The sequence below is a fragment of the Perca flavescens genome, chromosome 19 (genome assembly GCF_004354835.1).
Source record: "Perca flavescens isolate YP-PL-M2 chromosome 19, PFLA_1.0, whole genome shotgun sequence".
NCBI lineage: Eukaryota > Metazoa > Chordata > Actinopteri > Perciformes > Percidae > Perca > Perca flavescens.
Window position 1 is genome coordinate 26,838,418 of NC_041349.1, and position 24,928 is coordinate 26,863,345.

Sequence of the window (24,928 nt, forward strand, 5' to 3'; positions counted from 1 at the left end):
TTGCAATAAATGTGTTTTTGTAAATCGTGGACGCTAACTCATAATTTCTGGATCGTCGAAATATGGGGGTTTACACTTACACTTATTCTGGGTTGCTAGTGAATTGTCTGCTGAGAATCCTGGGATTTTTTTAGCAGTGTGAAAAAAAAAGTGTCTTGGGCAGGGCCGGGTTAAACTGCTAAGGACAAAATGAGAAGTGGGCCATGTTGATTGGTTGGTTATTTTTAAGTGGGGTTGTATGATAATTATACATTCTAATGATAATTATTATTCTAAAAGGCACTGACTATATGGATAAGTAGCCTACCTCATACAACCCCACTTCAGATTATCCAAACTGTCCCTTTAACCACCTGTTCCCTCTACTCTAGGTGCTGAAGTATCCTGTTGCATTATGCTGGGTGTGCAGTGGGTCAGTAAATTGGTGGTACAAATTCATTCAAGAATAAGCACCAACCATGCATGCAAGCACAACCTCAGCTGAAGAATTGAAGGGAGCCTATTAAAACTAGATTTTGACCATTATACACAACATAACATAGTTGGTAGTAATGCAGAGGACACCAAAGGCTCTTATAATTCTGTTTGTTGGTTTTGCCATACAAACCCCTACCAAAAATAATGATCGATTAATCAAATGACCACAAACTAGGATAGTTACCACACAGTGTGGCCTTCAGGGCCCCTAAAGGGTCTGAGTGGAGCCTTAGGTCAGTTGCCCACTTTGTGGGGTTGGTAGTTCAGCCCTGGCTCAGTCCAGGGACCTCCTATGAAACTGAGGCCGGGTTTGGATGTCAGGGTGGAGGGTTTTTCCTCGGGCCGGGGTTGGTCCACTTTAGCTGTATCACAGTGGGAGAATGTAGCCTACAGTAGCCTATAGCCTAAAAAAGACTGTTATGGTAGTTTGGTTTAACCACCATTTTGTTTATAGGGGCCTTGGCGTGCAAATGTCTAGCTACCACTGTTGTTTAATAAAATAAAATAAACAAAAATAAAGAAATTTAAATGGACTGTTCTTATATAGCGCTTTTCTAGTCTCAACGACTACTCAAAGACTTGCCGGAAGTGTGTAATGAATGAGGTCATGCACAAGGAGGAAACAGACCTCGATAGCTAGCTAAGATGGCGGAGGAGCAGCAGGAATCATCACAGGCAGAGGGGGAGGGTGAGAGAAACCTTTGCAATACAAAATATCCAACTAACAGCGCGCTCATTTCTCTTCCAAGTCAAGCCCACATCCACACGAGTGTCCGTCGGCGTTTCAGCCGCTGCCCTCTCCGTGGTAAACGCGGTTGACTTGCAGCGATGAGGGGGGGAGACAGGCCAGAGCTTGTTGGCTAACGTTAGCTAGCTGCCATTGCTACACAAAGAGAAAACGCTTGTTTAGTTACTGACAGGGCGACAGCATGTGACATTCCTATAGTTTTTGACTTAAGGAAACGTTGAAAGTGTGTGCTTAATATAAACGATATGATGCCACCTTTTAGTACCTAAAACAAGTGTATGTATCGTTACTACAATTTGTTTTGTTTTCGCACAGATGGAGCTAGCCAAGTTCACTGACGTTAGCTGGTGTTATGGATTAACTTGTTTTTATGTTAAGTGCCGACTGTGGCTGAATGCTTATGTGGTTGCATTTTGGTGACGGCATATGATGAAAACGTCTTCGTGAATGCTTTTATTTGTGTCTTCTTTATAACGTTATTGCATTTTTAATACCTAACGATGATGGGTTTTCAATCTGTTAAATTTGGTGGAAATCGCCAAAACGTGTTGCAGGTGCATGGATGTCACAAGATAATATAAAGCCTGCATGCAAACGCTTTACAATGCCTGTGTATGAATGTAACTGATACGTTATTGTTTTTGCTAGTTGTAGAGCAGGTTCGTTTTTGTGTAAACTTGCACTGCTGGCTTTATTCAGCTAAAATAAATATCCTTAGTGTAGTTTTCTGCAGTTTTGCATTTGTAAATCTGCAGCGCCGATCTTCCAACATTGTATCCCTGCACCACGTTGTAACTCAAATTTTAACTTCTCAAATTTTACATTCGGATTAGGGTTGCCCGATATTGACAAAATGTGATATTGCGATATTGAGCGTGCATGTTGCGATATCGATATTCATTCCTAGATTCTTAAACATAAGAAAACACAAAAGTTGAAAACGCATCAAAATACATTAATAGAATATGAAAACAGGTTTTCGTGGCTTACGTGCAGTTTAGTGTCACAAATTATTTTCCAAAAACTGAGTGTCCCAAATGATGAGGGTCTTATTTGAGACAGGCTAGGGTAGCACAGGTGGTTTAGCAGCTTCATAATTAATTAAGGACATTGTATGGGGAATTTTGGACAATAAACTGCACGTATACCGGTTTCACACGCTTCGCCGTTTGCACTCTATTTCTGTCCTCACGCTTCTCGTTTCTTTAGCTGTCTCTATGCGCACCTCACAAAATACTTTTCTGTACATTTTCGATAATGATATTGCACAACGTGATATTGCAAAAAACGATATTGAGTCGATATATCGTGCACCCCTAATTCTGATATTCATCATAAACACTGGCCCTGGTCTGATGCAGATTTTTAAATCCAAATGCCAAATACAATTTCTGCCATCATGGTGGCCTATCGCTCTCCCATGGAAAGGCTCCCCAAGTTAGGGGTTGGTTGCCTTTTCTCTCTATTTAATCCATGTTCACATACCTGTGTGTGTGTGTGTGTGTGTGTGTGTGTGTGTGTGTGTGTGTGTGTGTGTGTGTGTGTGTGTGAGGCCTCTGTTTTTTTATGTATATAATATCAGAGTGACAAAAATGTTATTTCCCCTTGTGGATTAATAAAGTATGTCTTTTTATTTTGGAGAAGTTTCTCCTGAAGCCTAAGTAATCTGTCTCCCTTCTCTCACAGGAGTGAACTGCCTCGCATATGATGAGGCCATAATCGCTCAACAGGACAGAATTCAGCAGGAGGTATGAAATCCCTTTTTTTTCTTTTCTTTTTTTGAGCAACAACAGGATCAAAAGGTTTCCAGATTCCAATCCAGTTTTATATCCAGAAAAGACAGCTGACGTGTGCATATGGCGGAACCCTTCTTATGCGGCTGTCACATGACAGCCTTTTATTTTATTTACTTTTGGTTTTTCATGACCTTGTTTTATGAAAATGCAAAAAAATAATTTGAGTACAACCTTTCAAAGTTTCCCAGTAGTCAGTAACGTTGACTTGGGGCTGTGCAATTAATCGAAGCTTGAGTAATTGTGTTAAATAATCGTGATTTCAATATTGACCAAAACATATTGTCATGATTTTTTTTTCTCCCCATAATCGAACAGCCCTACCTTGACCTGTTAAGAGCAGCCGTGACCTATTGATTAAAAAAAAAGTTATTTGCAATACAAACATAATGCATGGCTATGTTTTTAGTCTATATTGTAACCTTTGTTCAGCGTAGAAGCACAGCCCACAGCTGGTCAGGAAAGAGTCCTCCATGAGTGAAGTTTCTTACAGTGCCTGTGCAAACTTTTTTTCCCCTTTTTTTTTTTGTGGGTATCTAGATAGCCAATAGTAACCCTTTAGTGTCGGACAGACAGGACCTGGCGGTGCTTCAGAGGGAGTACGCTGAGGATGACACAGTTTATCAGCTCAAGATCAAGGTCAGTCCAACCACACTAACTGGTGTTTGATTACTGCACCCACATCAGGGTGCATTTCCTCCGCAAGCCAGGGTGGCATTTCATCTAGAGCCACAAAACCAAACTGTCTGTTGCCTACACAGTCAAAATACAGCGTTTGCAGTTTGATTTTGCCTAACTTCTTTTTGGTTTTGTTGCAGGACCTACACAAAAAATACTCGTACATCCGTAAGACGCGACCAGATGGGAACTGTTTCTACAGAGCCTTTGGCTTCGCACATCTCGAGTCACTGCTAGATGACAGCAAAGAACTGCAGAAGTGAGTGTCGCAGTGGGTGCCGTTTGTGCTGTATCAGCCTTTAGACTCACCTCGGATCTTCGATTTTGTCTTCTCATGGCTGCAACGATTTATATACGTTTATTTTGTATAGTTTTATACAACTCTTGTCACGTGCAGAAACAGTACATGGCTATGCAATTATGTTTAGAGTCACATAACAATTAGGCATTCTTTTGTGTCCACGGTGCTCTTTGTCAGATTTTTTCCCCCCCATTTAAAATACAAAAAACAAACACTGTGGCGGTCGTAATATGCTCAGGGTTATTGATGACGTGTTTTTTTGTCTCTTCAGGTTCAAAGCAGTGGCCACTAAAAGTAAACTGGAACTGGTTAACGAGGGCTTCACTGAGTTTACCATTGAAGACTTTCACAATACTGTGAGTTTCTTGTTCAAGTAAAATACATAAATTGCAAACTGACCAACCTAAATGCAGATGCTTTTTTTTAGATACTGAAGTAGCATATAGTACGCAGGGTTTACAGTCCATAAAAAAAAAGAACAAAAAAAAAAAAAAATAACTTCCTGAAGTTTTAACGTGCTAACAGTTTGCTTGCAAGTGTCTAGGGCTGAACGATTTTGGAAAATAATCTAATTGCGAGATTGCGATTTAATATGCGAATATTTTTATATATGCTAATATTTTTATATATATATATATATATATATATATATATATATATATATATATATATATATATATATATAAATATACACACACACACACACACACACACGAGTCACGTGACCAAATCGCAGCCTTTGCGATTAGGACATCACGTTTTAACATATCGCGATATTATTGCAAATGCGATTAATCGTTCAGCCCTACAGGTGTTGGCGGACTGCTTACAGAGCTGTAGTGGAGCCAAAGTAGCACACTTTTTCTAATGATTAACTATCAGTTGTGGGTGAAATAAAACGCTGATACAGATAATCTGCAAACTGACAAATATCTGCCCCGATAATTGGCCAGGTCGATAATTGGTCGATCCCTATTTTAGAAACGGGTATGGTGATAATAATGGTCCCAAATTATGTCGAACTGGATATTCTTTTGATTGAAAAACATCACATTTTCTTGAGGAAAGACCCTTAAACCCCTCCGCCAAATATGCGCACCTAAATCTTCGACGAACCCAGGGAAAACGTTGGTTTGAGAATATTTTGTTTCTTGAAGTGAACAGCATTCCGTAGGAAATAAAAAGAAGCAAATAAAAGACGTAAAGAGTCTCACAGTAAGTCAAGTATATCTTGCACTCCTGTTGGATTAAGTGTGTGACGCCGTTGCCTGTGATTTGCATCGTTAAGTTGCCGTGCCGACTCTCGAGTGGTCGTCTGCCAAAGTGCATGATGCATTTGGTCAGCTGGAGCCGACAGACGCTCTAGATTTGGCCAGTCGGGCGGTCATTTGGCAAGCTGGACACGCACGTATAAATCTAATGATGTAAATAATGTCTCCCCTCCCAAGTTCATGGACCTGATCGAGCTGTGTGAGAAGCAGCCGCGCCTGCAGGAGCTCCTGAACTCCTTCAACGACCAGAACGTGTCGGACTACGTGGTGGTGTACCTGCGGCTGCTCACCTCGGGCTACCTGCAGCGAGAGTATGGCTTCTTTCAGCACTTCATAGAGGGAGGGCGCTCCGTCAAGGAGTTCTGTCAGCAGGTGGGCTTTTTTTAACTATTTTTTTTTTTTAAAGATTTCAGCCTTTTAATGGAAAGAACAGCTAGGTATGACAGGGAAGAGAGAGGGGGAAGATGTGCAGGAAATCGTCGAATGAATGAATGCACAGCAACACCATCCCTTTCTTTTTCATTTTGAGTCTGACCTTCTCCGTCGCATCAACTGATCTCAGACTCTGCTCACGGAGAAAAATATGTAGCCTATGCTGTAAGCATGGCCTTACACTATTAATCTTGTACGATATACAGAATAACCAGACTGATCTCAGAAAGTGGCGTATGTATGACACGCCAATTCGTATGCCTTTTTTGCGTGTTATCACAACGCATAATCGCTTTTTAGCGCGTTTATCAACGCCGTTCGGCCGCCATCGACCTACATTACGTGTGAATTTTCGCCGTAGCGAGTAGTATGACAGGACGTAAGTCCGCAGAGGGAGGTTGGATGGGTAAAACGCAGGACTTTTCTCCGGGAGAGCTGGGATTGCGTCCCGCGTGTGGCGTTTGTTAGTTGTTTTTTTACGCCTTCCCCAACGTTTCTTTCCTAAACCCAACCGTTGGTTTTCCTAAGCGTGTGACATTGGTCACCATCGTGTTTTTGGGATACTTAACCCAACCTTTTTTTATTTTTTTTACACACGTGTGACGTTATTCTTGCAATAAGACGCCACGTGGCGACGTGTGTATACAGTGTAGACATACACGTGGAAAGCTCAAAATGCGTACAGATAACACGCCATTTGGCTTTAGGAAAGTGCCGTGTATGTTTACGCAAAGTCATGCCATGTTGGATTAACAATAGTACAGATACTCGTACTGGAAGCCATACGGCCACCGTAGGAGTTACAACACGCTCGGAATGGGAGGGGCTAGAAAGTAATATTCACTTGGTTGTCCTATACAATTTCACTGCTAGATGGGAGAAATTCTTACACAGTGTAGCTTTAAAGTGCTCATATTATGCTTTTCCCCTTTCCTTTGTTGTGTATAATATATCTTATTTGTGCAAGTTATAGGTTTACAAAGTGAAAAAGCCCAAAGTCCCCCCCAAAGGGACTTACCATCTCCAACAGAAAACCCTGTTCACAAACTGCTCCAAACAGCTCTGTTGTAGTCCAGCCTTCTGAGACCAACGTGGTCACTTTGTAACACACGTTATAATGCTCGCCTAGCTGCTAGCATGGCACGCCCTCATACTCTGCTTCTGACTGGCTAGTAGTCCTTACCTAGCTACTGTCAGGGCACACCCTCATACTCTGCTTCTGACTGGCTAGTAGTCCTTACCTAGGTACTGTCAGGGCACACCCTCATACTCTGCTTCTGACTGGCTAGTAGTCCTTACCTAGGTACTGCGCATGTGTGACTCCCAACAAAGATGGTACAGAATTGAGATGTCTCACTCTGTAGCTAAAACAGAGCGCTCAACACACAGGGTGAAAAGGGGAGCTGCAACAATGTGCAGTACAACAAAAATAGGATGTTTTTGAAAATTAAACCATGTAAACCTATTCTGATACCTCTAAATACAATTATGAACCTGAAAATGAGCATAATATGAGCACTTTAAAAAAAAAAAAAAGTACACAGTCAGCCATTCTTGGGTGAATAAGAATAAAAAACACATGATCACCATGTTCAATATCCATTTAAGTTCTGTAGAAAGACTCACACGTAATGTGCTTGTTTATTTCTTTTTTTCTTTTTTTTAAGGAGGTAGAGCCCATGTCTAAAGAAAGTGACCACATCCACATCATCGCATTGGCCCAGGCCCTGAACGTGTCCATCCTGGTGGAGTACATGGATAGAGGAGAGGGAGGAACAGTCAATCACCACGTCTTCCCTGAAGGCGGCGACCCACGCATCTTCCTCCTCTATAGACCTGGCCATTACGACATCTTGTACAAATAACACTCCTGGCCACAGCCCGCCTCCTTCTCCTCCTCCCGCTGTACGCTACAGCACTGGGGTTAAAAAATAAATAAAAAATAACTTCAGCAGCAACGTTGATGAAGCATACATCTGTGTATGAGATCACACTTATGTATTTAAAAAAAAAGTTAAAAATAAAAGATAAAATCACATTACATGCCTCCCTTACCCCTCTCGTCCCAAACTCCCAAGTTTATCCTCAGTCATCACAAAATGGTTAATTAAAAAAATCTTTGGAAGAAATAGAAGTGACTCCAGGCATTTAGAGTTGTACAGGTTTTTTTTTTTTTTTTTTTTTTGTGGTTGTAAATGTTATCTACTTGCTTTATGTTGGATTCTTTTCCTTTGTTACACTGCGTTTCATTGAGTTTTATTAAAGGGATTTACATCTTATTTCTTGTCTCATTATTTCTTCAGGTTGAATTTAGACACGTGATTAGATGACCAATTAATCACTTTTTTTTCTGTGAGCCCAAGGGGACACCATCAGTTAGCTTTTTGTCCGACCAACAGCTGAAATCCCAAATGTACGCATTTTGCACCGAGACAGAACATTTCCACATTTGAGAAGCTGAACCAGTAATTGTTACACATTCTATGCTGTTTGAATTACAATTTATCAATGAAGATAGTATTCTGCCATTGATTATCAAGCATTTTCATAACACTCTTAGGTATAAAAAAATATATATAATTGTTACATTGTTATATTGATACATTTTTGTAGCTGTAGGAGCCACTACCAGGAACGACATCCGCATACATATTACAGCAAGGATGTAAAACCCAGTGTACAGAAAGGACTACAGGAGAACAGCTGTTTTTTGTTATGTGCTTGCCCTTTGTTGACACCCGAATTTACACATGCGCAGTCGCGTCATTGCGGCACGACCTAATCAAAGATCGTCGTCTACAACAGCAGGAGATGCTGTCTCGTTGCCGTTTTCGTGGGCTGTTGGTACCAGGACATTTGGGGCAGAGTGAGAGCTCCTCGGTTGGACAAGAGTGAAGAAGACAAGACGCAAGGTCGCTAAGAGAAAATGTCTCTGTTAGCAAAGTCGCTGACATTGTCAGGCAGGAGGCTATTTGCAGCTTGTGTACGGCATCACTCTCTTACAAGTGCGTTCAAATCAAACTTACATATTTTAATTAACTGGAATGTTGCTGTATGGTGTAACACATGGCAGTGCCACTGCAGTCAATAAGCTAGCTAGCTAGTTAGCCAACTAACGTCACAGTGGGTTAGCGACAACGTTATGTTTGACAAGTTGAATAACGTTAGGTATCTGTTTTAGGAAGTGTTCATTTTACTTAACGTCAGCAAGTTTGTGTTAATTGACACTTTATATAGGTTACACATTCATTCAAGAGCTCTAATTTGGATACGTACCATCAATAGTTTTGCACTTAGCTAGCTAGTTGCCAGTATGTTAGCTAACGTTACACAAAGCTAAAACGAATACATACATAGCTACATATATCAACACATCTCTAACGCAGTTTCAACAACAACGAACTGACATTATCATCTTCAAAAATGGTAGGATATCATATATTCCAGGACAGTTTTTGCTCTGTTTACCATAGGCGGAGTTTGACATTCGAGCCAGGGGGGGCAAAAAAAAAATAAAAAAACTCATTGTAGCAACTGAGACCTGGGAAACACAGCACGATCACATATCGACAAAACAAACATGCTAAATAAACATAGGTTTATTTTTTTAAGCAGATTTGAATTTACATTGTAACATTTTAAAACCTCGAGCTCAATTTAGTTAAAAAAAGAAGTAAATAACGCATATAATTCTTGAGCGACAGATGCAAAAAATCCACAACAATCTCAGTCCCCACAGGCCAGGCACAGACACAGCCGCTCTGCTGCTGCGCAGGCTGCACGCTTCTCTGTTCACAAAGCTTCCTGTTCTGCTTAACGTGAAAAAGCTTAACGTGGTTTAATGTACTTCAACAACTTTCACCAAATTTATCATGGCCATATCTTGAAATGAACACGTATGCCTGTCAAAAGAACTTGACAGGCTATGGCGAGGAAAAAGCGAGGAAAAGGCTTGTACCTAAACAATGGTTACCAAATTTCTCTCATATTGCTCCTCATAAGCACTGAAAACTGTCAAAAAATCTAACCAGAAATGTGGTGATGATTGATCGTTGTTTAGGTATATTAAACCACGTTAAGCTTTTTCATGTTAGGATTTATAAAGCCCATGAGAACCGTTGGGAGTCAACCAACAGCTGCTCCGCTGCCCTGCTGAAAATGTGAAGCAGAAACGCTAAATGTCAGATAACGTCCATAATAATTGGACGTTGGGTTCTATTTTTTGACAGTTTTCCGTAGTTATGAGGAGCAATATTAGAGAGAAATTTGGTAATCATTGGTCATTGTTTACGTACATTAAGCCTGACCTGCGCGAAAGAGAAAACAACGTATGCGTCATTGTACCCAGCACTTCTGGAAATGTACCTCCGAATGCGTCTCTGTCCCCAGCACATTTCAAACCAAACTGACGCCCGTGGGCACGGCTGTGTTGGAGCAAAATAGACAGACGGTGGCAGAATGCCCCGACACTTAAATTCAACTAACATGTAGGTTAACAGTGAACAATCAGTGTTGGACCTCCAGTCTGTTGAGATGCCTCTCTAAACGCGGAAACCAAGCGCAATCGCATCATAAAACGTTAAGACACGTTAAGAAAACAGATCAGTATTTTGCCGTAATCCAGTGACATGAAAACAAGTCATCCACAGCGATCAGTAGATTCACAAACAGAGTCACGGTGTATCCAGCAAGGCCTATACGCGCGTCCCATTCACCAGTCAGCTCCAAACAGGTGAACGAGGTGAACTTCGCCGTTTAAACAAAGTGGAATAAAACGCATCAAAGTCCAAATCTACACAAAACGCACATTCAATTAGTAAGCTGACAGCAAATTTATATACATGGCATTTAAGCAACCTGTATTGTAACGTTGGCACGGTAAGATGTCCCGACTAGTGCAACAAATTATTGTTTTTTGCGTCCTGCATATGCGTCGACAATGGTCTCAGGTGAGAGGCAGAGCCCTGAAAAAATATTATTTTTACCAAAGCAGTATATGAAATCAGATGTATTACCTATCCCCATTTAGTTGTTTTGTGTTTTTAAAGTATTTATAAAATATCTGGTTATGTCAGAAGTAATTATTCCACTCATTTTTGAAACAATGCAATTACCCGTTTCAGCTACCAGGGGGGGGGCAGTGCTCCCCTTGCCCCCCGCAAACTCGCGCATGCTGTTTACCTAATAAACTGGCTTTAAATTATTTTAATGAGCATGGAATCAAAATTAAAGTTTCTCAGCTGGGTAGATTTTCGTCATGCAGAACCATGCAGGCACTAAGGTTAGTTTGATGTGTTTTACAGCTAATGTTCACTTATTAACTTCCGCAACATAATCCCATCTGTGTTTCTGCCTAGCTGAACTGATTGAAAACATGGATAAGAAAGCAACCTGGGACCGCTTCTACGCCGAGAGCAGCAGCGAGACATCCACCTTCAAAAACTTTGAGTGGTTCTTTGGCTTCGATGCTGTCCGGGACTTCATTATGCCTCTCTTGCACACCGAGTCCCACCCAGATGCTCTGCTCCAAGTCCTGGATATGGGCTGTGGCACTTCTGCTCTAGGGCCCTGTATTTTCAGACACTCAGCCCACCCGGTCCGGGTCACTTGTGCAGACATCTCTCCCGTAGCTGTGCGACTAATGCAGGAACACGTCCGAGCCAAAGCCATTCAGCCTCACAATCTCTGTTCTCAGCTGGAGTTCGTAGAGCTGGACTGCACACAGCTTCACAGGCACTATGGCTGTAGCAGCGTGGACCTTATAGTTGATAAGGGCACCACAGACGCCTTGTTGAGGTCTAAGGAAGGGAGAGGGAAGGCCAGTCTGGTGCTGAAGCAGTGTTTGAAGGTGCTGCGGAGCTCAGGATCTGTGCTCCAGTTCTCCGATGAGGACCCTGATGCCAGGCTGCTGTGGCTGGAGACGGAGGCCCAGGAGCCGGGGGTGATGGCAGCAGATGTTGGGGTGCAGGAGGTCGGGGAGCTAAGGGGAATGTCTTACTACTGCTACCAAGTGACTCCTCGCCCTATTGTATAGCAGCTAGGGACAGACCGATTATCGGCCCGTTTTTTTTGGCAGTTTACAGATTGCCTGTATCAGCGTTTTATTTGCCGGAGAACAGATGAAGTTAATTAAGTAAACCGAGCGCTCCCTCTGCTCTGGTTTCACTCACCACTGAGCCTGACCTAATGTCCCGCCCACACCACTATCCGACTGTGTATTATGTTGACAGTTTGTCATTTATTAAATAATTGCCTAAAGCATGTGTTGGATTTTGAAACATTCCAGAATCTTAATTTTGACTTTTTATTTTCGCCGTATATGCACATTGGTTGCAAATATCGGTTATCAGTTTTATTAACTACTAATAATCTCTATCGAAAAAAAACAGTATTGGTCGATCCCTAATCTGGACAGTCATAATGTTAAATAAGAAAAAGTCTTATTAAAAGTTAAATTTTTTAACATGATAGTAAAAAAAAAAATGCATGTGTTTTACTCTCACTCAATCTGCCTCATTGTTGTCTTTTTCTGTGATCGATGTACAAGACAAGACAAATGACGTGTGTCAAGTCTGGCTCAACGGATGTACATCGCTGGGATAAAACTTGACATCCGGCGCGTCCCCTTCCCCTCACTATCTCCGCTGTTGGGGCTTTGTGCCGCCCAGGGTGGTTGTGATTGGTTTAAAGAAATGCAAACAAGCCAGATTTTTTTTTTTTCCACCTATCCCTGAACAGATAGCCAGACCATACTCCATTGCTGTGCCGATGTGTGACTACAGTGTACCTGTTGTATAATACAATTATACATTTAAGACATGCGGTGTTCAGCATAAGTGAACTAAGTTGACTAAAAAGATGAATAAAAAAATCGTCTTTTGGAAATTGATCTTAATGCCTTCATTTAAAAAAATGAGGAAAAATCTAACCTTTAAGGACACCCGTTTTCTTTGTGAATGAATAATGTATTGTAAATAAATAAAATACAGGGGGTATAAGTATACACACCCCTATGTTAAATTCCCATAGAGGCAGGCAGATTTTTATTTTTAAAGGTTATTTCATATATCCAGGATACTATGCATCCTGATAAAGTTCCCTTGGTCTTTGGAATTCAAATAGCCCCACATCATCACATACCAGGCTTAGAGATTGGCATGGTTTTATTTCAGTTAGCATAATAGCTGGTTTGATTTGCATTGAGAGATGATCTTATGGAAAGTAGCCCATGCCAATCTCTAGGTATGGTTATTACTTGTTATCCACTGCCATCTATTGGCAGCAGACCTGTCTCATCCAGCATGCCACGATGTAGGATTCACATCTCTCTTCTCAGCTGTAGACCTATCTCTTTTATTAATGTTTTTGTGCTCGAGCCATGTGCTCTATTTTTGAGTAGTGATGCCTCTAATTATTTTTTCCCCCACTGACACATTCATTTTTGAGCTCCCACAAGAGTCTTGATGCTATAGTCAATAGGTGAGTCGATGCCCTGGGCTCTCTCTCCCTTCTGTCGGAGGAAGGCCACGTTACGACAAAGCTAACAGCAACGCTTATACAATGATAAGAAACAATGTGTCACTGTTGAACTTGTAAATGATTGAAATGGTAAGGGAAACCATCTGACTGAGCCATCATAATGTATTCTAGTGTGTTCCCGTTCCCGAGGACTGGAAATGTAAACAGACAGTTGTTAACAACTGGTAGAAAAAAAAGGTGTAGAATCTGTCGCACTATTTTATTGGATACACAAGGTGAGAGAGATTATATATAGAGAGAGGTAGAGGGGAACAAATGGTGAAACAATGTTTACATATTTGAAAAAACTTAGCAGGTAGGCTTGCAATTTTTCAGCCAGATGTCCATATTTCAACACAGAGGTTTTGCTTGATTTAATCATTCCTCCTATTATTAACATATAGACCATACAGTGATCCACTCCTAAAGCATTTCCAATAGAAGTGATGGTGGACAAAGTCCTTTGTCCTTGCTGTGAATATGTGGATCTGAAAATAACTTGAGGCGTTAGCAGTCTGAATTACTAAGTGGATATCTTCAAAAGTTACAATCTTAGTACAAAATCTCTTTGTTTCCCGAGGGCAGTGTTTCTGGGTTACAGTGGAAGGATATTAACAAAAAAGGTGAATTTTGAAGACTGTAATTTAGGAGAAATCCACTTGATTTGTCTAATGTAATAGCTCCATAAACATATTTTTGAGGCAGTTACACTGAAAGGGCAATCAGCCCTATTTCAACTATTTCCCTTGGTGGCTTATCCTATCTTATTATTTTACATAAAATAACGTCACTACCCATGTCAACATTTCCATCCATTCAACCAACACTGCTTATTGTGTAAAGAGTGCAATTGACATTTACATTTTGTAACAAATTAACGAAGAACAGGAGCTAGTGTTGACTTTCAATAGATTTGCCTGTCAAATATCCTTTCATTTGAGACCCATATTGTACACTGAGCCATACTGTACAGTCCACAGAGCAGCATCATGATGGAACGGGTCTGGCTGGTTGTCTTGTATCTCTCAGGTCAGTGAATTCTTTAATATAGTTGCTGTCTGACTGCTTTTTATTGTATAATACACTAGAACTGAAATGAATAAAATCCATAGGTGTTGTCCTCACAAATTCAGTGGTTAGTTTGAAAAAGTATTTGAAATATATGGATTTTATTTTATTTTGGGCCCTGATGGAGACTTTTTGTGTAAAAATATTCAGCTAAAAGCAATGTAAAAATGTGCCATTGCAAGTTAAGTTCCTGCATTACATAGACATAAATCATCAGGAATATGGTATTATTATCTATGACATTAATTGATTGTTATAATACATCGATAACAACCTATAGACTTCTGGAGCGTGACAATGGGCCCCAAGCTTTTTCTGGTAGGGCCACAGGCCATAGAGAACCACTTGGCTGAAGCTCAGGCCTAAATAATGTGTTTTTCTTTTAATAATGTGTTTTTATGTACAATATCAACCTAAAAAAAAAAGTAAGTAGTTGTAGCTTTCAGATGAATGTAGTGAAGTACAATATTCTCTTCTGAACTGTAGTAAAGTAGGAATCATACCTAAGTAAAGTATCCCAAACAACAGCTGATCTGGTACAAATTTGTCCCGTTTCTACAATTAGTCAGGGGCAATCCATTCAGGGCTGAAATCGGGCTTAATCCGTACAGCGTCTGCCCGGTTTAAGTCACTGAAACGTGTTCACACTCAGTCAGTCAGCTGCTACAGGTAATAGGCCTCCTCCTATCAGAGAATGACAATAAGCACATTTAGACAAATTAATGTACCTTTTACTCCACTACATTAATCTGACAGCTTTAGTTACAAGTTTACAAATTAGGAATGTTATACACAAAACACATGTAGTTTATAAAATACGATTTTTTTTTATTATAAATTAAACTACCCAACAATATACAGGCCTATAAGTTGTTTCCAGGTTGGAGGTAACCTTGCTCCTTATGACCTCATAAGGTTTGGCCCATCTGAGCTTTCATTTTCTCAAAAGGCAGAGGTTCCGTTTATACTTATCGCCATTTCTAGCCACTGGGGGACCATAGGCAGGCTCGGGGAATGCATATTAATGTTAAAAAACCTCAAAGTGAAATTTTCATGCCATGGGACCTTTAAGTACATTTTTCCTGATGATACTTACGTACTTAACATTTCCAATGCAGGACTTTTACTTGTAACAGTTATTTTTTTACAGTCTGGTATTAATACTTTTACTTAAAGGAACACGCCGACTTATTGGGACTTTAGCTTATTCACCGTAACCCCCAGAGTTAGACAAGTCCATACATACCCTTCTCATCTCCGTGCGTGCTGTAATGCTGTCTGATGGCTCCAGCATTAGCTTAGCCTAGCACAGATCCTGCAGGTAACTGGTTCCAACTAGCCTACTGCTCCGAATTGTGACAAAAGTGACAAAATAACGCCAACATGTTCCTATTTACATGTTGTGATTTGTAGAGTCACAGCGTGTACACAAAACAACGTAACATGAGACATCAGACAGGCTTGCTGCGAGCATATCACTCCGCCAAAGTACTATATTCTTCCGCCTAAGAATATAGTTCCCAGTTTGTTTACAGTTAGAAGACGGCTGTGTCTCATGTTACGTTGTTTTTTGTACACGCTGTGACTCTATAAATCACAACATGTAAAAAGGAACATGTTGGCGTGATTTTGTCACTTATTCGGAGCAGTAGGATTGCTGGAACCATTCACCTGCATGTTCTGTGCTGGCCTGATGCCGCTGGAGCCGTCAGACAGCATTACAGCCCTCACGGAGATGAGAAGGGTATGTATGGACTAGTCTAACTCTGGGGGTTATGGTGAATAAGCTAAATTCCCAATAAGTCGGCGGGTTTTTAATAAAGGATCTGAATACTTCTTCCACCGCTGGCTCTATGTCACAATTATTCATCAAACCAAAAGATAGTTTGAGCCACTCACAGGTTTAAAGACGGATACAACCTTTGACAAACACGTGTTTTCCCCTCACAGGCTGGGAGATCTCCACGTGCCTTTTGCATCAGTACCACTTTGTTGCTGATAAAAAGACTTGGGCTGAAGCTCAGGCCTACTGCAGAGAGACATACACGGACCTGGCCACCATTAGAAACTCGGAAGAAATGAACCAACTGCTCGGCACCGTTGCATCTTTTGGCTACAAATCTGAGGTGTGGATTGGCCTGTACAGTACGATCGACTGGAGGTGGTCCGACGGCTACAGAGGGCGTGGAACTGAGATTAGGGACTGGCAAGATCGTACTGACAATGAACCAGACTTTTACTCAGCGGCTCAGTTCTGTGTGTGCATTGACAACACTGGGTGGTGGGATGATGGTTGCACGTTAGCCTACCCATTTATCTGTAACAGTGGTAAGGATACATTGAGGCATATTTCAATTTTAGTCTCGGAAAAGATTGTTTTGAAATTCAATTTAAAATTTAAAAAATTTAAAACTTTCACTGCAGGAACACACCTGAATCCTGAATACGTTGTCGTGAGTGAAAAAAGGAGTTGGTCCGGTGCTCAGAGCTACTGCAGGAAGAACTACATAGACCTGGCCACTGTGAGGAACGACACTGAGAACCAGAAGATCCAGAGCTTGGTGCCGAGTGGAGGCTGGATGTGGATTGGTTTGTTCAGAGACCCTAACTTGTACTGGTCCGATGGGAGTGGCTACTCATTCAGCTATTGGTCCACAGGTTCATTCGCTATTGGCTCGACCAGGGCCTGTGGTCTTGCAGCTTTGCAGGAAAATGGAAAATGGAAGACAAATACCTGTGAGACTAGTTTACCATTTGTCTGCTACAGCGTCCCTCCGCCTGGTGAGTGCTGGTTAGTGGAAGAGGCAGTTTGATGCATTACATCATGCTCATTTGAATTAATGAGTTTGGTACCACAAAGGTTTTTTTTTCTTCTTATTTTTTCTCTCGTGTCAAAGCAGCAGTCATGAGGAAGACAATTAAGCTGAGGATGAAGCCAGGGGACCCCTCTCTGGATCTGAATGACCCTGCAGTAAAAGCAGACATCCTGAAAAAGGTGAGTGGATAGCAGGCCAAACAAAAGCTATACCTTCTCACAAATAATTTAGGTTGATGTTTCAAAAATGGCTACCGTTTGTGTTTCCCAGCTCCAGGGCAGAATGAAGGAGAATGGATTGAGTGGAGTCACCCTGAAGTGGAGAGAACAGCCTGATGGGAAAGTCTTCCACAAGGAGGGACAAAGCTCACAGAGGAAATTCAGAAAGAAAACTGAGCTCTGAAATTGAAGTCTGATTTTACTTCTGTTTATGTGAAGTGCATGGTGAAGGGTTCTCCTGAATAATACATATGTTTTATGCATTCCCTTTAAAAAAGAATGCTCTAGTCTACAACTATACTATTACACTATTATGCTTTTTTTTGACTGAGCTCTGAAATTGAAGTCTGATTTTACTTCTGTTTGCGCATGGTGAAGGGTTTATTCTCTATCTGCTAATAGGCTGCACACACCTGAACACGTCCTGTAGACTGCCATGAAATACTTTTCTTTTCATCTAGTGTGAAATACAATTTATTTAGATTTTCTCCCAAATTTTGAACCCTTATGCATCCCTTTAAAAAATTGCTCTAGTCTACACTATACTATTACACTATTATACTTTTTTCGACTTAATATACTTTGACTTTTTTATGACTTTTTTCAACATACTATACTATGATGTTTTATGACTTTTTGACATACTATACTATGACTTTTTTATGACTTTTTTCCACATACTATATTATTACTTTTCATGACTTTTCGACATACTATAGTAGGACTTTTTAACGACTTTACGACATACTATACTAGGACTTTTTATGACTTTACGACATACTATTTTATTACTTTTTATGACTTTACAACATACTATATGATTACTTTTTATGACTTTACAACATACTATATTATTACTTTTTATGACTTTACGACATACTATACTAGGACTTTTTATGACTTTACGACATACTATATTATTACTTTTTATGACTTTACAACATACTATATTATTACTTTTTATGACTTTACGACATACTATTCTAGACCTTTTTTATGACTTTTTTCGACATACTATACTAGGACTTTTTATGACTTTACGACATACTATATTATTACTTTTTATGACTTTAAAACATACTATATTATTACTTTTTATATCTTTACAACATACTATTGGAACTTTTATGACTTTACGACATACTATATTATTACTTTTTTATGAATTGTTTGAAATACTATACTATGACTTTTTATGACTTTTTTTTTACATAATATACTAAGCCTTTTTATTGACACACTATAGGCCTACTATGATTTCTTTTTTGCCATATTATAGTACTCTTTGATACATACTATTATTATTATTATTATTACTATTGTAACATTACCCATTCCATTCTGTGAGAACTCGAGAAAGTCGTTCTCATCGGTTTTATTGGTATCCCAAATTGCAACACTGTTTTCCTATCTGTGTGTACAAACCTTGGGACAATCTTTCTGCCCATCTTGCACGTCATCTAAATAAATGTACCGATTATTAGGAAATATGTATATCCTTGTGTGTCTCATTAACCTGCTTTGTGTCGCTTTTTTCTCTGAGATGTCAACACTGCTTTCAGAATCAACACACAGGGGTCAAACCAGGAGATGATAGGACTGGAATCACAAAAAAATCGTGATCGGGTTGTTACGCAACATATACTATGATTTTTATTTTGAAAAACTATACTATGATTTTTTATGCCCTTTTTCCACATACTATAGGCCTTCTATGACTTTTTTGGATGTACTTTATTATGACGTTTTCTGACTTGTCGACATACCGTACTATGACTTCTTTCAACATAATATGCTATGATCTTTTATGACTTTTTTGACATACTATACTATGACTTTTTTCGACATACTATACTATGACCTTTTATGACTTTTTCGACGTACTAAAATATGACTTTTTTAAGACTTTTTTTGACATACTAGTTATACATTTTCAGTCATAGTATAGTATGTTGAAAAAAGTAATAAAAAGTCATTGTATAGTATGTTGAAAAAAGTCATAGAATAGTATGTTGAGAAAAGCCATGGTATAGTAGGTCAAAAAAAGTGATAAAACGCCATAGTATAGTAAGTCGAAAAAAAGGAAAAAATAAGCCATAGTATAGTATGTCTAAAAAAGGGATGAAAAAATAAATAATAAAATATATTTCAAGTGTATACATTGAGACTACATTTCCCCTTTATCTATTTGAATCTATTCCGGGAAATTATGTCTCCAAATGTATTACACCCATAAGATTTGAAACACTTGTGTTTTCCAAGAATACTCTTATCTCTCTGCACTATCAGACCTGACGTAAAACCAGTTTGTCGAAAAAAAGTCATAGAATAGAATGTCGAAAAAAGTCATAGAATAGAATGTCTAAAAAAGGGATTAAAAAGCCATAGTATAGTATGTTGAAAAAAGCCATAGTATAGTATGTCAAAAAAATAATTGATTAAAAAGCCATAGTATAGTATGTTGAGAAAAGCCATAGAATAGTATGTCGAAAAAAGGGATAAAAAAGCCATAGAATAGTATGTTGAAAAAAGCCATAGTATAGTATGTCGAAAAAGTTAATGAAAAAGCCATAGTATAGTATGTCGAAAAAAGGGATTAAAAAGCCATAGTATAGTATGTTGAAAAAAGCCATAGTATAGTATGTCGAAAAAGTTAATGAAAAAGCCATAGTATAGTATGTCGAAAAAAGCCATGGTATAATATTTAGAAAAAAAGGCATGAAAAAGCCATAGTATAGTATGTTGAAAAAGGCCATAGTATAGTATGTTGAAAAAACGGATAAGAAAGCCATACTATAGTATGTTGAAAAAATTAATGAAAAAGCCATAGTATAGTATGTCTAAAAAAAAAGTGAAGAAAAGCCATAGTATAGTATGTTGAATAAAGTAAGTGATGAAAAAGCCATAGTATAGTATGTCGAATAAAGTGATGAAAAAGCCATAGTATAGTATGTTGAAAAAAGTGATGAAAAAGCCATAGTATAGTATGCCGAAAAATGGGATAAAAAGCCATAGTTTACCATGTCGAAAAAAGGGATTAAAAAGCCATAGTATAGTATGTCGAAAAAAGTGATTAAAAGGCCATAGTATATTATGTGAAAAAGAGATCAAAAAGCCATAGTATAGTATGTCGAAAAAAGGGATAAGAAAGCCATAGTATAGTGTGTCAAAAAAAGGTATAAAAAAGCCATAGTATAGTATGTCGAAAAAAGCCATGGTATAATATTTAGAAAAAAAAAGGCATGAAAAAGCCATAGTATAGTATGTTGAAAAAGGGGCCATAGTATAGTATGTTGAAAAACGGATAAAAAAGCCATAGTGTAGTATGTCGAAAAAAGTAATGAAAATGCCATAGTGTAGTATGTCAAAAAAAGTAATGAAAACGCCATAGCATAGTATGTCGACAAAGGACATAGTATAGTATGTGGAAAAAAGCAATAGTATAGTATGTTGAAAAAAGGGATAAAAAAGCCACAGTATAGTATGTCGAAAAAAGGGATAAAAAAGCCATAGTATAGAATGTCGAAAAAAGGGATAAAAAAAGTCATAGTATAGTATGTTGAAAAAAGGGATAAAAAGCCATAGTATAGAATGTTGAAAAAAGCCATACTATAGTATGTTGAAAAAATTAATGAAAAAGCCATAGTATAATATGTCGAAAAAAGGGATAAAAAGCCATAGTATAGAATGTTGAAAAAGGGATGAAAAAGCCATAGTATAGAATGTCGAAAAAAGGGATAAAAAAGTCATAGTATAGTAAGTCGAGAAAAGCCATAGTAGAGTATGTCGAAAAAAGGGATAAAAAGCCATAGTATAGTATGTCGAAAAAGAGTTAAAAAAGCAATAGAATAGTATGTTGAAAAAATTAATGAAAAAGCCATAGTATAGTCTGTCGAAAAAAAAGGATAAAAAGCCATAGTATAGAATGTCGAAAAAAGGGATAAAAAGTCATAGTATAGTATGTTGAATAAAGCCATAGTATAGTATGTAAAAAGGGATAAAAAGCAATAGTATAGTATGTCAAAAAAAGGGATGAAAAGCCATAGTATAGTATGTTGAAAAAAGGATGAAAAAAGCCATAGTATAGTATGTAGAAAAAAGTAATAAAAAGGCCATAGTATAGTATGTTGAAAAAAGGGATGAAAAGCCATAGTATAGTTTGTCGAAAAAGGGATAAAAAGCCATAGTATAGTATGTTTAAAAAAGGATAAAAAGGCCATAGTTTAGTATGTCGAAAAAAGGGATAAAAAGGCCATAGTATAGTATGTGATGAAACAAGTCATAGTATAGTATGTTGAAAAAGGGATAAAAAAGCCATAGTATAGTATGTCGAAAAAAGTAATTAAAAAGCCATAGTATAGTATGTCAAAAAAGGGATGAAAAGCCATAGTATAGTATGTAGAAAAAAAGGGATAAAAGGCCATAGTATATATGTTTAAAATGTGAAAAAAGTCATAGTATAGTATGTTGAAAAAAGGATAAAAAGGCCATAGTATAGTATGTTGAAAAAACAAGTCATAGTATAGTATGTTGAAAAAAGGGATAAAAGGCCATAGTATAGTATGTCGAAAAAGGGATAAAAAGCCATAGTATAGTATGTCAAAAAAGAGGGATAAAAAGGCCATAGTATAGTATGTTGAAAATAGGGATGAAAAAGCCATATTATAGTTTGTCGAAAAACGGGATAAAAAGGCCATAGTATAGTATGTCGAAATAAGTCATAGTATAGTATGTTGAAAAAAGTGTTGAAAAGGCCATATAGTATGTTGAAAAAAGTGATGAAACAACATAGTATAGTATGTTGAAAAAAGGGATAAAAAGGCCATAGTATAGTATATCGAAAAAAGGATGAAAAAGCGATAGTATAGTATGTTGAAAAAAGGGATAAAAAGGCCATAGTATAGTATATCGAAAAAAGGGATGAAAAAGCCATAGTATAGTATGTTTAAAAAAGTGATAAAAAGGCCATAGTATAGTATGTCGACGAAAGGGATAAAAAGGCCATAGTATAGTATGTCAAAAAAGTGATAAAAAAGCCATAGTATAGTATGTTTAAAAAAGTGATAAAAAGGCCATAGTATAGTATGTCGAAGAAAGGGATAAAAAGGCCATAGTATAGTATGTCAAAAAAAAAACAAGTCATAGTATAGTATGTTGAAAAAGGGATAAAAAGGCCATAGTATAGTATGTCGAAAAAAGTAATTAAAAGGCCATAGTATAGTATGTCCAAAAAAGGGATGAAAAAGCCGTAGTATAGTATGTAGAAAAGAGGGATAAAAAGCCCATAGTATAATATGTTGAGAAAAGGGATGAAAAAGCCATATTATAGTTTGTCAAAAAGGGATAAAAAGGCCATAGTATAGTATGTCGAAATAAGTCATAGTATAGTATGTCGTAAAAAAGTATTGAAAAGGCCATATAGTATGTTGAAAAAAGTGATGAAACAACATAGTATAGTATGTTGAAAAAAGGGATAAAAGGGCCATAGTATAGTATGTCGAAAAAAGTAATAAAAAGGCCATAGTATAGTATATCGAAAAAAGGGATAACAAGGCCATAGTATAGTTTGTCGAAAAAAGGGATGAAAAAGCCATAGTATAGTATGTTTAAAAAAGTGATAAAAAGGCCATAGTATAGCATGTCGACGAAAGGGATAAAAAGGCCATAGTATAGTATGTCAAAAAAGTGATAAAAAAGCCATAGTATAGTATGTTTAAAAAAGTGATAAAAAGGCCATAGTATAGTATGTCGAAGAAAGGGATAAAAAGGCCATAGCATAGTATGTCGAAACAAGTCATAGTATAGTATGTTGAAAAAAGGGATAAAAAGGCCATAGTATAGAATGTCGAAAAAAGTAATTAAAAGGCCATAGTATAGTATGTCGAAAAAAGGGATGAAAAAGCCATAGTATAGTATGTCGAAAAGAGGGATAAAAAGGCCATAGTATAGTATGTTGAAAAAAGGGATGAAAAAGCCATAGTATAGTATGTCGAAAAGAGGGATAAAAAGGCCATAGTATAGTATGTTGAAAAAAGGGATGAAAAAGCCATATTATAGTTTGTCGAAAAACGGGATAAAAAGGCCATAGTATAGTTTGTTGAAAAAAGGGATGAAAAAGCCATATTATAGTTTGTCGAAAAAAGGGATAAAAAGGCCATAGTATAGTATGTTGAAAAAAGGGATGAAAAAGCCATATTATAGTTTGTCGAAAAAAGGGATAAAAAAGCTATAGTATAGTATGTCGAAATAAGTCATAGTATAGTAAGTTGAAAAAAGGGTTGAAAAGGCCATATAGTATGTTGAAAAAAGTGATGAAACAACATAGTATAGTATGTCAAAAAAAGTAATTAAAAGGCCATAGTATAGTATGTCCAAAAAAGTGATGTAAAAAGCCATAGTATAGTATGTAGAAAAGAGGGATAAAAAGGCCATAGTATAATATGTTGAGAAAGGGATGAAAAAGCCATATTATAGTTTGTCGAAAAAAGGGATAAAAAGGCCATAGTATAGTATGTCGAAATAAGTCATAGTATAGTATGTCGAAAAAAGTGTTGAAAAGGCCATATAGTATGTTGAAAAAAGTGATGAAACAACATAGTATAGTATGTTGAAAAAAGGGATAAAAGGGCCATAGTATAGTATGTTGAAAAAAAATAATAAAAAGGCCATAGTATAGTATATCGAAAAAAGGGATAACAAGGCCATAGTATAGTTTGTCGAAAAAAGGGATGAAAAAGCCATAGTATAGTATGTTTAAAAAAGTGACAAAAAGGCCATAGTATAGTATGTCGACGAAAGGGATAAAAAGGCCATAGTATAGTATGTCGAAACAAGTCATAGTATAGTATGTTGAAAAAAGGGATAAAAAAGCCATAGTAAAGTATGTCGAAAAAAGTAATTAAAAGGCCATAGTATAGTATGTCCAAAAAAGGGATGAAAAAGCCATAGTATAGTATGTAGAAAAGAGGGATAAAAGGCCATAGTATAATATGTTGAGAAAAGGGATGAAAAAGCCATATTATAGTTTGTCGAAAAAAGGGATAAAAAAGCTATAGTATAGTATGTCGAAACAAGTCATAGTATAGTATGTTTAAAGAAGTGATAAAATGGCCATAGTATAGTATGTTGAAAAAAGGGATAACAAGGCCATAGTATAGTATGTAGAAAAGAGGGATAAAAAGGCCATAGTATAGTATGTTGAGAAAAGGGATGAAAAAGCCATATTATAGTTTGTCGAAAAAAGGGATAAAAAAGCCATAGTATAGTATGTCGAAATAAGTCATATTATAGTATGTAAAAAAAAATAGTAAAACAAAGTCATAGTATAGTATGTCGAAAAAGTGATAAAAAAGCCATAGTATAGTATGTCAAAAAAAGTAATAAAAAGGCCATAGTATAGTATGTCGAAACAAGTCATAGTATAGTATGTTTAAAAAAGGGATAAAAAGGCCATAGTATAGTATGTCGAAATAAGTCATAGTATAGTATGTCGAAAAAAGTGTTGAAAAGGCCATATAGTATGTTGAAAAAAGTGATGAAACAACATAGTATAGTATGTTGAAAAAAGGGATAAAAGGGCCATAGTATAGTATGTTGAAAAAAAATAAT

At 37.7% G+C, this 24,928-nt stretch overlaps 2 protein-coding genes across 3 annotated transcripts; both read left to right on the forward strand.

Annotated features, from left to right (window-relative positions):
• The first annotated feature begins 1,052 nt into the window (after nucleotides 1–1,052).
• LOC114545611 (ubiquitin thioesterase OTUB1) lies at nucleotides 1,053–7,979 on the forward strand. The gene is made up of 7 exons (XM_028564009.1): nucleotides 1,053–1,165; nucleotides 2,912–2,973; nucleotides 3,559–3,657; nucleotides 3,837–3,955; nucleotides 4,269–4,353; nucleotides 5,446–5,640; nucleotides 7,368–7,979. The coding sequence occupies exons 1-7, from the start codon at nucleotides 1,123–1,125 to the stop codon at nucleotides 7,563–7,565; spliced, it is 801 nt and encodes a 266-aa protein (XP_028419810.1). The 5' UTR covers nucleotides 1,053–1,122; the 3' UTR covers nucleotides 7,566–7,979.
• A 456-nt stretch (nucleotides 7,980–8,435) lies between these two features.
• On the forward strand, nucleotides 8,436–12,400 carry cskmt (citrate synthase lysine methyltransferase). 2 transcript variants are annotated; one of them, XM_028564369.1, is made up of 2 exons: nucleotides 8,436–8,705; nucleotides 11,058–12,400. In XM_028564369.1, exons 1-2 carry the CDS (start codon nucleotides 8,627–8,629, stop codon nucleotides 11,732–11,734), a joined length of 756 nt encoding a protein of 251 aa, XP_028420170.1. In that variant the 5' UTR covers nucleotides 8,436–8,626; the 3' UTR covers nucleotides 11,735–12,400. The 2 variants fall into 2 exon arrangements, with proteins under 2 accessions (XP_028420170.1, XP_028420171.1); XM_028564370.1 differs by lacking the exon at nucleotides 8,436–8,705 and adding an exon at nucleotides 8,718–9,126.
• The last annotated feature ends 12,528 nt before the right edge of the window (nucleotides 12,401–24,928 follow it).

Coding starts and splice junctions, on each gene's coding strand:
- cskmt (XM_028564369.1), top strand. CDS start 8,627: ATGTCTCTGTTAGCAAAGTCGCTGACATTGTCAGGCAGGAGGCTATTT. Junction 8,706..11,057: donor ACGGCATCACTCTCTTACAA/GTGCGTTCAAAT, acceptor GTTTCTGCCTAG/CTGAACTGATTGAAAACATG.
- LOC114545611 (XM_028564009.1), top strand. CDS start 1,123: ATGGCGGAGGAGCAGCAGGAATCATCACAGGCAGAGGGGGAGG. Junction 1,166..2,911: donor ATCACAGGCAGAGGGGGAGG/GTGAGAGAAACC, acceptor CTTCTCTCACAG/GAGTGAACTGCCTCGCATAT. Junction 4,354..5,445: donor TTGAAGACTTTCACAATACT/GTGAGTTTCTTG, acceptor TCCCCTCCCAAG/TTCATGGACCTGATCGAGCT.